This window comes from Pantherophis guttatus, chromosome 1 (assembly GCF_059756535.1).
Source record: "Pantherophis guttatus breed Tessera chromosome 1, ASM5975653v1, whole genome shotgun sequence".
Classification (NCBI taxonomy): Eukaryota; Metazoa; Chordata; class Lepidosauria; order Squamata; family Colubridae; genus Pantherophis; species Pantherophis guttatus.
In genome coordinates this window covers 253,752,953-253,768,634 of record NC_142063.1, presented here as the reverse complement: position 1 = coordinate 253,768,634, position 15,682 = coordinate 253,752,953, and the positions used below count along the sequence as shown (strand labels likewise).

At 35.4% G+C, this 15,682-nt stretch overlaps 1 protein-coding gene and 1 long non-coding RNA gene across 3 annotated transcripts in view; one reads left to right on the top strand and one right to left on the bottom strand.

Annotated features, from left to right (window-relative positions):
- The first annotated feature begins 37 nt into the window (after positions 1-37).
- On the top strand, positions 38-12,980 carry LOC148116830 (uncharacterized). The gene is made up of 3 exons (XR_015731415.1): positions 38-260; positions 8,407-8,543; positions 12,880-12,980. It is a non-coding gene; the product is annotated as an uncharacterized LOC148116830 (long non-coding RNA).
- Positions 12,090-15,682, bottom strand: part of RNF217 (ring finger protein 217) — a 44,847-nt gene continuing 41,254 nt past the window's right edge. For both annotated transcript variants that reach the window (XM_034418733.2, XM_034418731.2), the window contains exon 6: positions 12,090-14,819. In XM_034418733.2, coding sequence (XP_034274624.2) covers positions 14,786-14,819 — 34 coding nt within the window. In that variant the 3' untranslated portion in view covers positions 12,090-14,785. The remainder of the gene's footprint in view (positions 14,820-15,682) is intronic.

The window sequence follows — 15,682 nt, the reverse complement described above, 5'->3', positions numbered from 1 at the left end:
CCGGGCGGGGGAAAAAGCAAAGAGGGAGAAAAAGCAAGCGAGGAGAGAGCTAAGTTGTATTCGGTTTTGACGAAAGAGGGCAGGTTTCGTGCTGCGTTTTCCTCACTGCAACCTCTGCGATTTCCTTAAGACATTTGCAAACCCGGACAAGCTGTTCCTCAGTTCTGATGCAGTAAAGGTATATCGTCTTCTTAGTCTAGAGAGATTTTCAGCCATCCAGGTCGTGGTTGTCAAGAACCAGGCAAGAACCCGACTTTCTGGTATGTATGTATGTATGTATGTATGTATGTATGTATGTATGTATGTATGTATCTATCTATCTATCTATCTATCTATCTATCTATCTTATTTTTATTTATTTATTTATTTTTATTAATTTATTTGTATTAATGTATTTATTTATTTATTTTGTCAAGCATGTATAAGATAACAGATATAAGTATAAACGTGATTATGAAGACATGGGATATGAATAAATGGGGACATTAGGACAGGCTTATGCACACCCCTTACAGACCTCTTGGGAATGGGGTGAGGTCAACAGTAGACAGTCTAAGGTTAAAGTTTGGGGAGTTTGAGGAAGTAACCACAGAGTCAGGGAGTGCATTCCAGGTATTGACCACTCTGTTGCTGAAGTCGTATTTTCTGCAATCGAGTTTGGAGCGGTTTACCTTAAGTTTGTATCTATTGTGTGCTTGTGTATTGTTGTGGTTGAAGCTGAAGTAGTCATTGACTGGTAGGACATTGTAGCAGATAATTTTATGTACTATGCTTTGGTCAGACTGATAGTTCTAAATTGTCTAAGCCCAAAATTTCAAGCTTGGTGACATAGGTATTGTTGCGAGCAGAGGAATGGAGGACTCTTCTTGTGAAATATCTCTGGACTCTCTCGTTTCACTTCTCATCCAAGAAGCTTCTTCAGCTCTGACAGGATAGTGGGGAATGGAAGAATTTATATGACAGCTGGTCATTTGCATCCTTTTAGAAGGTTGTTGAGGCACTTGGAGGTTTATCAGACTAAATTCAGACTGCAGGAACCATTAGCACTACTTGGGTGTCCTCAGGGTCACCCAAGTAGTGCTAATGGTTCCTGTAGGCTGATTTTTTTTTCTGGAAATCAGTTCATATTCCCACACCATTCAAAGGGTGTTCATCCCAAATTCGTCCCAAATCGTCTTCCTAGTGTCTATGGAGTTTCTCAGACATCCAGGTCATGGTTGACCCAAAGGTGTTTTTTTAAGAGGCAACTCGACATCCTCATTTTTCTTTGAAGATGTTTCACTTCTCATCCAAGAAGCTTCTTCAGCTCTGAAGAATGGATGAGAAGCAAAACATCTTCAAAGAAAAACCAGAAAGTCCAGTTGCCTCTTGAAAAAAGCACCTTTTGGGATCATGTTCTTAGCGCGAAGCCTGGCTTCCATAAAGCCAAGCTGCTCACTGGCGCAACCGCTTTCGGATGAAAGGCTGTTGGCAAGCGGCCACCCCTGAAATTGCAAGATTTCCCTCCTCCCCCACATTGTCCTCCAGGTGTTGTTGCAAAAAAAGGCAGGTTCACCTGACCCCCCATTTGGTGTCACGTCCTGTGTTCCCCTCCCTCCACTCGGACAGCTGAGCCAATTTGCTTCCTTCTTAAGTATGGCACGAAAAGAAATTGCAGCAAAGGAGCGCCGGAGGTCGGCTGGCTTTGTCTTTCCTTTCATCTCATCTCAGGCCCCGTCCCCATACAGCAGAGGTATTCAGGAGGCTCTGACCAGTTCTGGAGAACCGGTAGCGAAAACTTTTGAGTAGTTCGGAGAACCGGTAAATACCATCTCTGACTGGCCCCACTCCCATCTATTCTCTGCCTCCCAAGTCTCAGCTGATCAGGAGGAAATGGGGATTTTACAGTATCCTTCCCCTGCCACACCTAACAAGCCATGCCCACCAAGCCATGCCACACCCACAGAACTGGTAGTAAAAAAATTTGAATCCCACCACTGCCATACAGGTAGAATCAGCAACCCTTAGATGAGTAGTAGTTAAATACAGGTAGTCCTTGACTTACGAACACAATTGAGTCCAAAATTTCTGTTAAGTGAGACATTTGTTAAGTCAGTTTTGCCCCATTTTACGGCCTTTCTTCCCACAGTTGTTAAGTGAATCACTGCAGTTGTTAAATTAGGAGTTAAGTGAATCTGGCTTCCCCATTGACTTTGCTTGTCAGAAGGTTGCAAAAAGCAATCACATGACCTTGGGATGCAGCAACAATTATAAGTATGAAGAAATTGCCAAGCATCTGAATTTTGATCACATGATCATGGGGATGGTGCAAAGTTCGTAACTTTCAGTGCCTTTGTAACTTTGAACAGACAACAAACGAACTGTTGTACGAACTGAATGCAAGCAATCCAAAGGTTTGCAGTTTCATCTGACAGTCTGGTCATGCTTTGCTTTGTCTTTACAATGAATAAAACAAACCTGAAGGAGTGCAGGACATTGTTCAAACTCAAACTTCTTGAGCCTCACAGAGAGGGCCTCCTCAGGGTGCTGTCGATCAAGCAATGTCGGCTGGCGGCCCCCAGGGGGAGAGCCTTCTCTGTGGGGGCATTCGCCCTGTGGAATGAGCTACTTCCTGGAATACGACTGATCCCAGACCTCCGTACTTTCCGTAAGGCCCTGAAGACTTATTTATTTTAGCAGGCCTAGCCTAAATGGTTTTTTAATGGGAATTTTTAATTTTATAGACTTAGGGTTTTAAATTGGGGAGGCCGATTGATTTAATTTATTTTAGCTATCTTAACTTTTGTATTGTATGTATTTTAATTTTGGCTGTCCACCGCCCTGAGTCCCTTTTGGGAGAAGGGCGGTATACAAATTCAATCAATCAATCAATCAATCAATCAATCAATCAATCGGGCAAAGGAGAAGGGTAGGAGCAACTGGCTCACATTGTTAAAGCAGGTAAGAGTAAAAGGCATCCTTGCAAAGGAACAGGCATTTGATTTCCTGTCTATGTTTGATGAAGTCAGCATACACAATCTGGTTAACGTAAAAAATGCTGCCAAAATACCAGATCACTCAGAAGGATTTTTAAATATGCCTTGAGCTCCAGGTTGTAGCTTAGATTTTTGTTCTGCAGATCAAAGCTATGGCCTGTTTCAACCTTAATAATGTAGGCTTTTCTAAAGCCAGCTCAACTCAGATATTGTGGAAAAGCCACAAGATTTGAAGGTTGAATTGATTCCAATTATTATTAGTGTGTTAAATGTATTCTTAGCGTAATTAAATAGTGGAGTTAAAGCAACTGAACTGCTTTCTTCAATTAATATGCTGTGTGCTAAACTTCATAGCTCCTTGGATTCAATGGCAAAAAGATGCTTGGGAGCATCTAGAATTGTCCACAATTCTTATAGCAACTACTGTTCACACAGAGAGAAATCATACCACTCCAAATCTGCAGACTGATTCCAAAAAAAGATATACTTTGCCATGTCCCTAAATAGCTTCTCTTTGAATCCAAAATACTGCTTTATATCACTGCATTAAAAAGTCATTAAAATGAAAATAAAATAGGTGGTTTTATCAAATCCTAAAGAGACTTCTCATGAATAATTTGGATTGGTTTGGAAAGCATTTTTTGGGTTATAGTTCTGAAGTGCTTACCTGTCTTTTTTAAAAAAAAATCAATGTTGCCTCCCCCCCAAAAAACACATATTAGTTTATTCTGTTTTGAAATGAAGGGAATCTATGATTTTAGTCTCCTAAGCAAGCTGCAAATTAGACACAAATATATCAATTATTTAAATTTATATTATTTAAATAATGCCATATTTTTTAATCCACAGCTTCCAATTGAATATACAATAGAGGGACACAGGATCAGTAAGGAGAGCGTATAGATAGTCCTTGATGTAGCAACCACAACTGAGTTCAAAATTTCTGTGGTTAAGCGAGACAATTGTTAAGGGAGTTTTGCCCCATTTTATGACCTTTCTTGCCACAGTTGTTAAGTTAGCAACAGGGTTGTAAAGTGAATCTGGCTTCCCCATTAACTTTGTTTGCCAGAAGATCACAAAATGACCCCAGAACGCTGCATTGGTCATAAATATGAGCCAGTTGCTAAGCGTCCTAATTTTGATCACATGACCATGGGGATGCTGAAAGTGTCATAAGTGAAAAATGCTCTTAAATCACTTTTTTCAGTGTTGTTGTAACTTCGAATGGTCACTAAATGAAAGGTTGTAAGTCAAGGACTACCTGTAATGCTATTGCTTCAGTTGCATCTACCCAAGGTAAACTGGCATTTGCTATTTCTATATTATTTTTCTCTAATCATTGGGGGCTTATATTTCTCCAAACATTGCCTACAGAGCCATTTACTGAGTCATTTTTTACTCTACACTCAGCTTTGTGCCTCTTAGCCTCTCTGATCAAGTGAATGCACTTTCTACTGCAACGGTACAATTTTAAGGATTTTATTAACAGAATAGCAATATGTACATAAACATTTTCTAATTATGTGATATATAGTGATAACATTTATTTTAGAACATTTGAGGAGGATGAAATAATCACAAAATTTCACACCCTTTTGAGAGGCTGAAAACTTTAATACAATATGTAGTTTGATTGAGACATAATTTCCTATCATGGAGTTGGATAGCTGCCTGCAGAGACAACTCTAAGCACAATGTAGCATATGAAAGTATTTTGTTGTAGGTATTAAAGAAAGTAGAATACATTGGATCACACTATTTACATTTTTGGAATGTGATATGTCAAATGTTATATTTACACTTAATGTTAAACCTTGTAGTACTCTGAATACTACAGTGCTGTATAGGTTAACAGGAGTCAAAGAAAGTCAAGAAATTGAGATGCAAAAGATTTGATTTGACCATTTTTCTGAACAACTTGAATATAGTACAGCTAAACTTTATTCATTTGTGGCACTTTCCCATAAAGCTATTAAAAGACCTCAGCTTATGCGTGTAGAACATCGGGGTGACCTGGAAAGTGAAATAGAACTTAAATATCTTGGTGTAAATTGCTTCAAGGTTAATTCAGCTACTGCTCAAAATTCTGACAAGAAAGGAATTTGTTACAGAATAAATTTGTGACATACACTTCATATACTTCTGTGATGAAATCTATATTACTGCAGCTAATTGCAGTGATATGACATTTTATTCCATTTGCTTGCATATCCTGTGCATATCATTGACAGGTTAATCCTACAGTATTTCTGTACAGCCAGACAAAACGTTTGGAAACCTGCTAAGAAAAACAGTTTGACATATAAAATAAGTAGTCAACCAAAGCAGTGTCTAAATTCAAAGCAACTTTCCTCTACACACTGGTACTGCATTTAAATGATCAGACTTTCTGGACATTACCCAGGTATCAAAAGGACAGCAATCGTAAAAAGGATATCTAGTACTGTATGTTGTGCTCTTGAAGAATAAAATGCTTGATCAATAAATCTATCTTGAAATAATCTTGTTTTGAAGAGGTATCAATAAAATATATTTTATATATTTTAAAACATTTTATCCATGGATTATCCAAACTACATAAAACTAGAGAACAGACTGCATAGATCCCCGATTTTGCTATGTTGATAGTAACAGGGAAATTTTACACAAATGTTTGAGCACAGTACACTACTTGGCATCACCAATTCCACTTGTATTCAGCTGAATGTAATTAGAATATTATTGCAGACCTTATTATGCAATAAAGTTCTGCAAAGCATTCAAGAGAAGTACTCTGCAAAATGTGTTGGCACAAGTGAAGCATACTCGAAGTATTAAAGGAACTGCATCCTTTGTAAAGAATGCATAGCTGCTTAACTGCATGTGCAAGTCCAAAGTGCATGCATGAATACTTTCACTGGCTGTACCCATGCTCAGAAAGCTATGGACAGCCTTCAAAAAGATGCAGCTGTCTTACAGCTTTCGGGTTCTTCATTCGGTTTTGCATGGTCCAACTACCCTTGTCAAAGAATTGTGGAAAGTATTACACACAGAAAAATATAGGCAGGAGATAAAAATATGGTTCTATACTTACTTCAGAGTGCACCAGCAAAACACTTTACATGAATACATCCACATTTCTGTATTTCTTTGACTTTGTTCAGTTTTTGTGAGAAAGGAAAATACATTTTTAGAATGCTTGCATGTTTATACGATATAAAGTAGAAATATTTACTTAACTTCATATGCATATTAGGCTTTTTAACAATTGAGTTTACAATGTGTGATGAACTTAACTCGTAATAATTTCTTATTAAAAATGGTGAAAACTAAATCAGTGCAATGAAACAGGCATCAAATCAGGCATTTCTTTTAAAAAGTTTATTAGGCTAACATTGCTATGAAAGTTACTGTGCAATTTAAAAAAAACACTATTATATCTCTGCATATAAATATCCGTATCTTGCCTCCCTAATATACAGTTTTTAGATCAAATTAATATGATTGTACATATTTATTGTGATTGTTTTTTTTTCATCTTAAGCACAAATAGTCTTGAAGATCAATGGAAAACAAAAACAAAAGTATTCTTTATGCTTCTGACCATTAATCAGCTGTTACTGATAACACAAATTACGGGAGTTGCTTACACCATAAATAGCATTCAATTTTCAAAACAGAAAATGAAAGACACGATTGTAACTGAAGAATCAGTTCAATTTATGGTAACCAATTTTTTAAAAAAACTTCACTTTGTGTTAAAAAGTCCTGTCCAGCAGGACATACATTAGCAGCAGAATACTTTCCTTTTGTATCTTGAATATTATATATATTTGCATGCACAGTCTGTTCAATTAAGGTATGATCTACATTCATTAGGACATGTTTATTTCAATACATAGGCAACATAGAAAAGAAACTGTACAGGCCAATTTTAAACCAAAAGGCACTTGCTTAGAACAATATAAAACATTTTGGATGTAGCTTCAACCAACATGACCAAGAATTAATAGCCACTGGCATTCCAATGTAAATGTTCAGAAATATATTGGGAAAATATTGCCTCAATTTGTTAGTGAAATACATTACAAAGCTGTAACACAGTTGAGCCTAGAAAATATATTGCTTCTTAATATGCTAAATCTGTATCTAAAATACTATAGATGAATCATTGTCATAAACGTTGAATCGCTATTATCCATTGATAACAGCACAAATCTCTAAATGGAATCCCCCTGTAAAGAAGCAGTTTGCTAATATGCTGGGGACAAGTAATAATTATTGTATTTATGTTCTGACTTTTGTATTTCAAAAGTTTTAAATGTTATTTGAAAACAACTCTTGGACGAAATGGAACTTCAGCCTGAGCCATCAAGTTAATTTTTATAAATAAAAATAGGACAACATAGGTCCGTGATGGCGAAACTATGGCACGCATGCCTGAAGTGGCACACGGATCCATGTTGCCTGGCACGCTTGGCATCGCCCATTCCTCTTTCTGGCGCGCATGTGCACACGATGATCAGATGGCCTTTGTGTGTGGGGCAGTGCCGGAAACCGGAAGAGCTGGTCTTCTGTTTTCCTGCGTGAGCATGCACACTGGCCAGCTGATTGGCACGTGCGCATGCGCGGCAGTAACCGGAAGACTTGCTGGCCAGCACGCATGCACGTGCCGGAAACCAGAAGTACCTTATCTGGCCTATGCATGCCCCCTGGGCAGCTCCTTTTCCTGGTCGCAGCCCTGACGAGCGCACACAAAGTGCTCCTTTTCCGGCACTTGCTGCCTTTAGTGCCAAAAAGGTTTGCTATCACTGACATAGGCAAAGATTAATTTCAATAAATACAAATATAGTACATTTTCCCAGTGGTGAAATGTAAAATTTGCTATTACTGGTTCTGTGGATGTGGCTGGGTGGTGGTGGTGGTGGTGGTAATGTGACTGGGTGGGCGTAGCCAATTTTTTAAAAACTTTTTAAAGCAGTTTTTTCTACAACCTCTTCTGCCGAAGAGGGGGGGGGGCGGCAGGGATTTTTGCTACCGGTTCTCCGAACCACCCGCCTCTATTGCTACCGGATCGGGCGATTCGGTCCGAACTGGGAGCATTTCACCCCTGATTCCTCCAGAACTTAGTGGATTTGCAAACTCTAGATCTTGGATTATGAATAATTATAATGCTTCAGAAGGATAAATTTTTCTTCATGTACGACGACTATGAAAAAGTAATTAGTATACTGGGACCATGGGTGGCAATGATGCTGAAAAGGCCAGTGCAATGCTACAATTTCATTTCTCATTTTATGAAGCATTTTCTCCATTAAGTGGCTTAATGGAAGATTGGAAGTAATTTTATACAATGCAAAATATATTATTGATAAGTTGCTTACTTTTAAAACTTCCATGCAAAGAAATGATTTTATGCTAAAAGTGAGAATTGTTTAATTTGGATTAACAGGATATAACAAGAAATAGGAAGAGTAACACTTATCAAATTTACTTCAGTATTATGAAAATACAGATGGAATATTTTGAGAGTTTTCAGAAGAAATACCAGCCATAGGAATGATTTCATATGGAAGTCTCAAATTCAAGGTAATTGAAATTTATGGGATCAAATAAAACATCTTACTATTTCTAGGTAAATATTCAAATATGACATATACACAGCACCAAGTTATTCAGAAGATGGAAAGGAATAAACCTATGCTCTTAGGATGCAAAATATTTTTTTTAGCAAAATGTGGATATATCTCATTTTTTAAAATCTATCCTATGTATTCTAGTGACTACTTATATACTGTCTTTTCAACTCAACATATGCATACCCATACCCAAAACATAATATACAATTATCTATCTATCTATCTATCTATCTATCTATCTATCTATCTATCTATCTATCTATCTATCTTAATTGATCAGTTATCTCCCTACCAAACACAGATACTCCTACAAAGTGGGCTCATCCATTGGAAAAGCATTGGTTTAATTATAATTATATTACCTTCTATTCATATTTTTTATCAGGAAAGGGCAACTTATAGCTGATTTTATCACTTCAGACCCCAAAATCTTGGCTCTTTGTGGGAAGAGGCTCTTGGTCATCTATTTCTATCTATCTCTCACACACAACAGGGGAAAAAAGGGGGGGGAGTGTTCTGAGGTGAAATGTTCTTATCCCAATGGGTTTTACTGAATAAATTTCACATTTATTTTACCCCAAATTGCATTAAAGGTCAGGAAATTTCACTCAGGGTTGCAAAATCTCTGCTTAATATTCATTCTCCATGGTTTTAAATCACTTTAATGGAATTTCTGTGTGGCTCTAATAATCCCCAGTATTATTAAAAATGTTCTTCACATTCACTTCATATAGAAAATAGGGGCTAGAGGTAAAAATTGCAGATGTATCCAGTTTTCCTCCCTCTTCTCAGTAAAAATTCTACCATTATATTCCTGAAAGCTGATCCTGACATGAGAGATCCCTCCAGTTATTGGGAACTACAGAAGGGGCATGAAAATTGAAGTCTTTAATACAAACTTTTATAGAAGATTATAGAAGAAGAAAAATAGAGACATTGATTCTGAAACCAGAGGAGAACACAGATGTTTTTATTTTATTTTTACCATAGGAAGTGTACGGTTTCAGATTTACTGTGTGTCAATTAGTCCACCACTTCCTTTCAGAAATATTGTTTATGATTTTTATAAATCAAATAAAGTCTAAAACAGCACAAAAGTACATTTAGGTCCAAGTGTAATTTTAACACATACTAGGTTGTTTAAATAAATTAAAACAAACAAACCACCTTGCCTTCTCACATAGTCAGGATTTCGTATGCAACTTATTTGGAAATGTTACACAAACAGAGAAGCTATGAAGTTAGCACATAACATTGGCAATGCATTAAAAAAAATTATGGATGCTACACAGAGGGAAAAAAAGACATATTCACTCCTTCGTCCTTGAAACTTCTGTATATGATTGCAAGTGTAAATTAATGTTCTATGTACTCAGTAATAATTAGTACGCTACAGTTTTCAAAGTTCTGTATTCAGCTCTCACCGCCATAGTATACCTCAGAGAAGCAAATGGGTAAAGCAACAACTTACACAGCTGACATTCTTGATGGAAAATGAAGTTATCTCCTCCCATGAGATACAGTTGATCAGTACTATCCGATCTGATGCCACAGAATTACTATGCATGTCATAGAGGGTTTTCTTCTCTAGCATATTTTGCTAATACTAAGACACATTCAGAAAGACAACACAATTACAGACGCCCTTTAAAGGCATAAATCAGCACTGCTGGAGGGAAGTATAAATGGATGGGATACAATTGTATATTTTAAGAAAAGGTTACCTGACATATTTTCATAGATTAACATCAGTGAAACAAAATGTGTTCAATAATTCACCTGCTTTTTTCAATATGTCGGATCCACCAAATTACAGGGCAGTTTTCTCTGTTTTTAACAAAACTTTTTGAGTGGCGTCATCTTTAGAAAAAAAGCAGGCAAGCATCAATAAATATCAACCATCACGCCACCTAAAGCAAGATCGTATTTCTTATAATTCGCTGAGTGTCTTAGTAAAGCTGTACCAGAAATGGCAGTAGTGTTACATGATTACAACATCTTATTTTTTAAAAATCTATTCATTACTTTAATATAGACAACGCATTAAATGAATAGTTCTAAAGAAAGTGCTCTAGAAATACAGAACTGTAGCCAATATATAGCCAAGAACTGCACTGTGTTGTGATTATGGTTTTTATAAGGTAACTTCATTTACTGAAAATGTCCAAAAATAGCACTATAGTTTGTTATAATCAGAGAAAGCCTATTTGCTGAAACCAAACACAAGCTAAATATCAAATGGAGCCAGAATTTTAGTAATTTCTCCACTGATGAAATCTCATGCAATTTAGTATTTTACTTTAAATGCAAATACAATTCTATTTGGCAAATATATATTTTAAAAAGCGCTGGATAATCTAATCTTCCTGGGGTTGACATATTTAGTTATATAGCAATCAGGACCTTAGAATAAATACTTGAGTGGCACAATATCATTCAAGCTTTTCTATTTTTTACTGTCAAACTAAAGAAGAATTATATCCTAAAAAGGAAACTTTTAAATAATTTAAATATTTCAAGTCTTTTGATTGGATAAAGTTACATTATATAAATAAAAATATTAAAGATGGCTTCCTTATTATAAATAAGGAAAGGCTAGAGACATGGGGGACAAAAGTAATTTAAACTGGAGTAACTTTTCTCAGAAAAGCACCAAATATCAAGCCAGAAATTGTGAATGAGAAACACAATATTGATAATAGTCAAAAAACAATTCAGAAAAATACATTTTCTCCCGGAAACAATCCATAAGTATTCAATGATTGTTAAACTGAACATGTTCACAGATATGTAGTTAAGGCTGATTGAAGTACAATTTGCAAGGATTAATCTTTAATGAACACTTTATAGAAAGCTTCTAATGCATGTTTTTTTTAATGAGATAGTATCTCATTTTGGGGTGAATTTACTAAAATAATACAGGATTTGACTGAAATATTTCTTCAAGCAGTATGTTTAGTGTTAAAAGTTAAGAATTAGAATGGGAATAAAGCTTTAATTTTAAATTTCTTACAGGCATAATATGCACACATATTTGTAGTTTTTATTTTAATATATCAACTTTTTCAATACTACTCAATTTATATCCAAGATGCCATTTAAAAAAAAAAAAAAGGAAAACAGACATGCATTTTATCCAGCAAAAGTAATCCACTTATAGAACATTCGGTTTCCATAAATGAGATTATTTTATGTGGTCCCAAATGTGCAAACATGAATGAAAAAGACTGCAGCATTTCATAAGGGTCCACTCTGATAGTTCAAATGCAGAATCTGTGCAAAATCATTGATTGTTATCTCTATCAATTGTATTGATATTTTATTCTAGGCAAATGGGCTAGCTGATAAGCATTTATCTTTGCACATAATTTGCTTTTACATATGAAGGTTTCTAGACAAAATCCAAGAATTGCTATATAGGCAGTATGTTTCACAAGGATAAAAGAAGGGGAAAATATGGAAGCATTGCAGGAAAAGATAATTCTTAAATCAAATGGAAGCCTCGACATTGCTTTAATGTATTCTGCACTAGAAACATCAAATCCAATCATAACTTGGATGCCTGAATGTTAGTAATACAAAAATGTTTTCACAAAAGCATCTGACATTATAAGGAAGGACTAAAATCCCTGAGTAAATCAAAGACAATAGATATGTTTGGCCTGAGAAAACAATTATTTGGGATTAAGTATACAATCTTTTAAAAAAAAGTTTCTTAAGGCAACATTCAACTTTGAGAACCACAATAAAAGAAAAACATACCAAGCTAAAAACATATTAATGATATATAGTTGAATGCAGATTTGCGTTAACAGCAGACCAATTAAAATCAAATTATCTAAAATAGTTCTAATTAAAGGCTGTTAATTTTAACAGATCTAAACTTATTTTTTAATAAATAAAAATTATGTTAAAATGCAATGTCTCCTTAGGGACTCCCCAAAATTAGTTTAATTTTAATGGATGAAAAGGCAGTAATAAATTTGGGTATTATTTGGGGTTAATAGAAAATAACTGATGCAAAACAGAATTTAAAGTGAACATATTTAACAAATTAGAGACATTAGTTTACTTCAACAGGCCAGACAATGAATCCAGATTATATACTACAGTTGATTTTATACAGATCAACAAACTGATCCACTTAAGAAGTTTTGCTAAAATGCGTACATGTTCCCTTCCTGTACAATGCTTAGAGCCTATTAGCATTATTATAGACTGAATTCAAAAACTAACTATTTGCAAAATAGCCATTTTTAGTAATACTGTCTTTTTTTTTTTTTAAGGATCTCCAATAGTGAAAGAAGTAATTAATACCTCAGACTGAATCATGCTGTCCATAGAATGCAAATGGAAGTCTCAACACTGACTCATGGAAACGGAAAAGGTGATTTGGCCTCTCACCCAAGCCAAAAACAACATGAGAGAGAGAGAGAGAGATTGCACTTGAGCTGCAGGTCTTCAATGAGTGAAAGATCCTTCCTCTCACTGTAGAACTACTTCAGTGACTTAAAGGACACTTTTAAAATTCAGTTCCTAAAGGCTAACTGCGTACCATATTCCCTTTTTCCCCAACATTCTCATCTATGTTACCCGGACAAAACAGATTTTTTTTTTAAAAAAAATATCCTTGATCATTTTTATTCCTAAACCTGTTAGCCTATTATCATTTTTAAATTTTAAATCCAATAAATAGTTATTATTTTAAAAGCAAACTAACAAGAAAAACGTTATTCCGCTAACTGCTCTTGAAGTCAAACAAACGTATCATTCAATTTTGTTGTAATAGCTTTTAAGAAACTTAGAATTTTACTGGTAATCTTTTAATTCAATCACTTATATTCAGTATGTGCATATGGGTCAATTTAGGTATATAATAACCTACTTTATGACACTTGATGAACACCAGAGAACTGTAGAGAAGCATGAGCATGCTGAGTCCATACAAAAACATAGAGATTTCACCTGGTAGCCATGATCCTTCCCAACTTTTAGGGAGGAATCATGATATGGCAGACTAATCAGTAAGGTCCACATCTTCTCTTCGCCATTATGAAGAACCAGACCAACTGGCACTGTGTTTTAATTGGCCTTATATTAAGAACCTTTTCTGGAAGTACAGACATTCCTAAATGTTCCTAGGGAAGAACTGGAAACACAGTTTTAGATAAACTGATACAGTTTGGTGGAAATGTAATATATGTTGATTTCTTCAGAGCAAAGTGTTACTTTTATAATGGACTTTGCTGAACATTGTGAAGAACTATCTGAAGGAAGATAATTTCATTTCCTAGCTCTTCAAAACATCTTGTTTTCTGTGGCCTACTAGGTTATGATCATGCTACTATCTTGCAGTGTGGATATGTATGACAAAGGTTGCATTACATCAGACACTACAGAACAATCAAAGAGCAGGTTTTTGTCTTTCTCTAATTAAGTTAGACACAGTGAATTGTTTATACAATTCAAAACACTATAAATAGATGACATTATCTCCCAAACATCCAAGCTAATTTTTCCAACTTTTTAAACAGTAGTAAAGTATGAGATATTGATGCTGTTCTAATCATTTCTCATTTCTATTCTGGATATCTGTCAACAGCTAATAATATGGTTCATTATTAGGCAAAATTTTACATCTAAGACAATTATTGCATTCAGCACCAAATGGATCCAATCATCATACTGTTGATGACCATAGTAATCATTTAACGTAATACTTTTAATCAACTGCCAGCATGAAACCAATCTCTGAAGAGAAGTCACCTTCACTCAGATTGTTTCTGTAAAAGTTCCAGAATTATTGTCAATAACTGGGAAAAATGTTGCTGAATTATATACTCCTTTCATGAGCTCATCAGTAGATAGGCATTTACAGTGCAGATATAAGCTGTTCAAGACGGAAGAGCTGAACTAAACCTTAGGCAGTTGGGTTGGGAGTTTTTAAAAAAAGAACTTCTGGGGCCCCAGGTCTGAGCAGAATTCTGGCTTTTCTTTAGTAGTGTACAGTGCAATAAGAATATGGCAGATGGCCCTAATCTCTGCCAGGGCTGTGATATCAAGATAGTTAACCAACACACTATTGCTGTGTAGCTGTTATTTTGCATAAGCCTTGCAGGATCAGCTCCATTCAAATGCACAACTCTTCACTCGTACCAGGGCATTTCAGTTTGTGGTCTTTTCTTCTTCTTTTTACAAAGGCAATAGATGGGGAACACAAATAAACCTATTAAAAACAAGAGAAATCATTGCATTTTAAACATATGCCCACAATATCACTGTACACAAGTGTATTTTGAACTGGAATAAATGTATTCTGGTAAAGTCAAGCAAAATTCAGTAACTCTGCACATAACTTGTTATTCTCCAGAATTCTCATCTGGCACTAGATGACTAGACTCAAATTATCTATATTATGTGAAGACCCAGCTCTCTGGAAAAGGCTCTGATGATGGGAAAGGTGAAAGGAAAGAGAAGATGATGACAAGGTGGCATGGCAGAATGAATGGACTCAATTTTAGGGGCAAAAGTTATGGATAGATCATCATTGAGAAAATCTATCAAGGTAGTTGGCTTGGAGTCAAAAACAATTTGATGCCACATAATAAGAAAATGCTTGCTTCAGAATAGTGAATTTTAGAGCAACATGCTTTATTTAGATTTCTATCGCCTTTCTTTCAAAAGCTCAGGGTCATATGCAGCACATTTTCTTGCAAAGTCTTCCCATAACCACCTGTGACTTAAACTGGACCAGCCTAAAATCATCCAGTGAATATATACATGGCTGAGGGCATGAAAGCATGAATACAAATTATGATTCAGGAATAGCACTGAAAATGCAATACTAAAAGCAATTAGATTATAAAATATAAATATTATAACATAAAAATAAAAAGTTGGAAAATGAAACCATTTTCCAACTTTTTGCCATAGACCCAATTCAAAACTAGGACATCTTTAATTACAGCATATTAAAATTTAAAGAGCTGAAAAGTAAAACGAAATTCCTGGAATTTGGCAATGTATGTTATAGGACAACCAATACCTTTAATCTATCTAAGAACAGTATTTGTTAACAAAGATACTTAG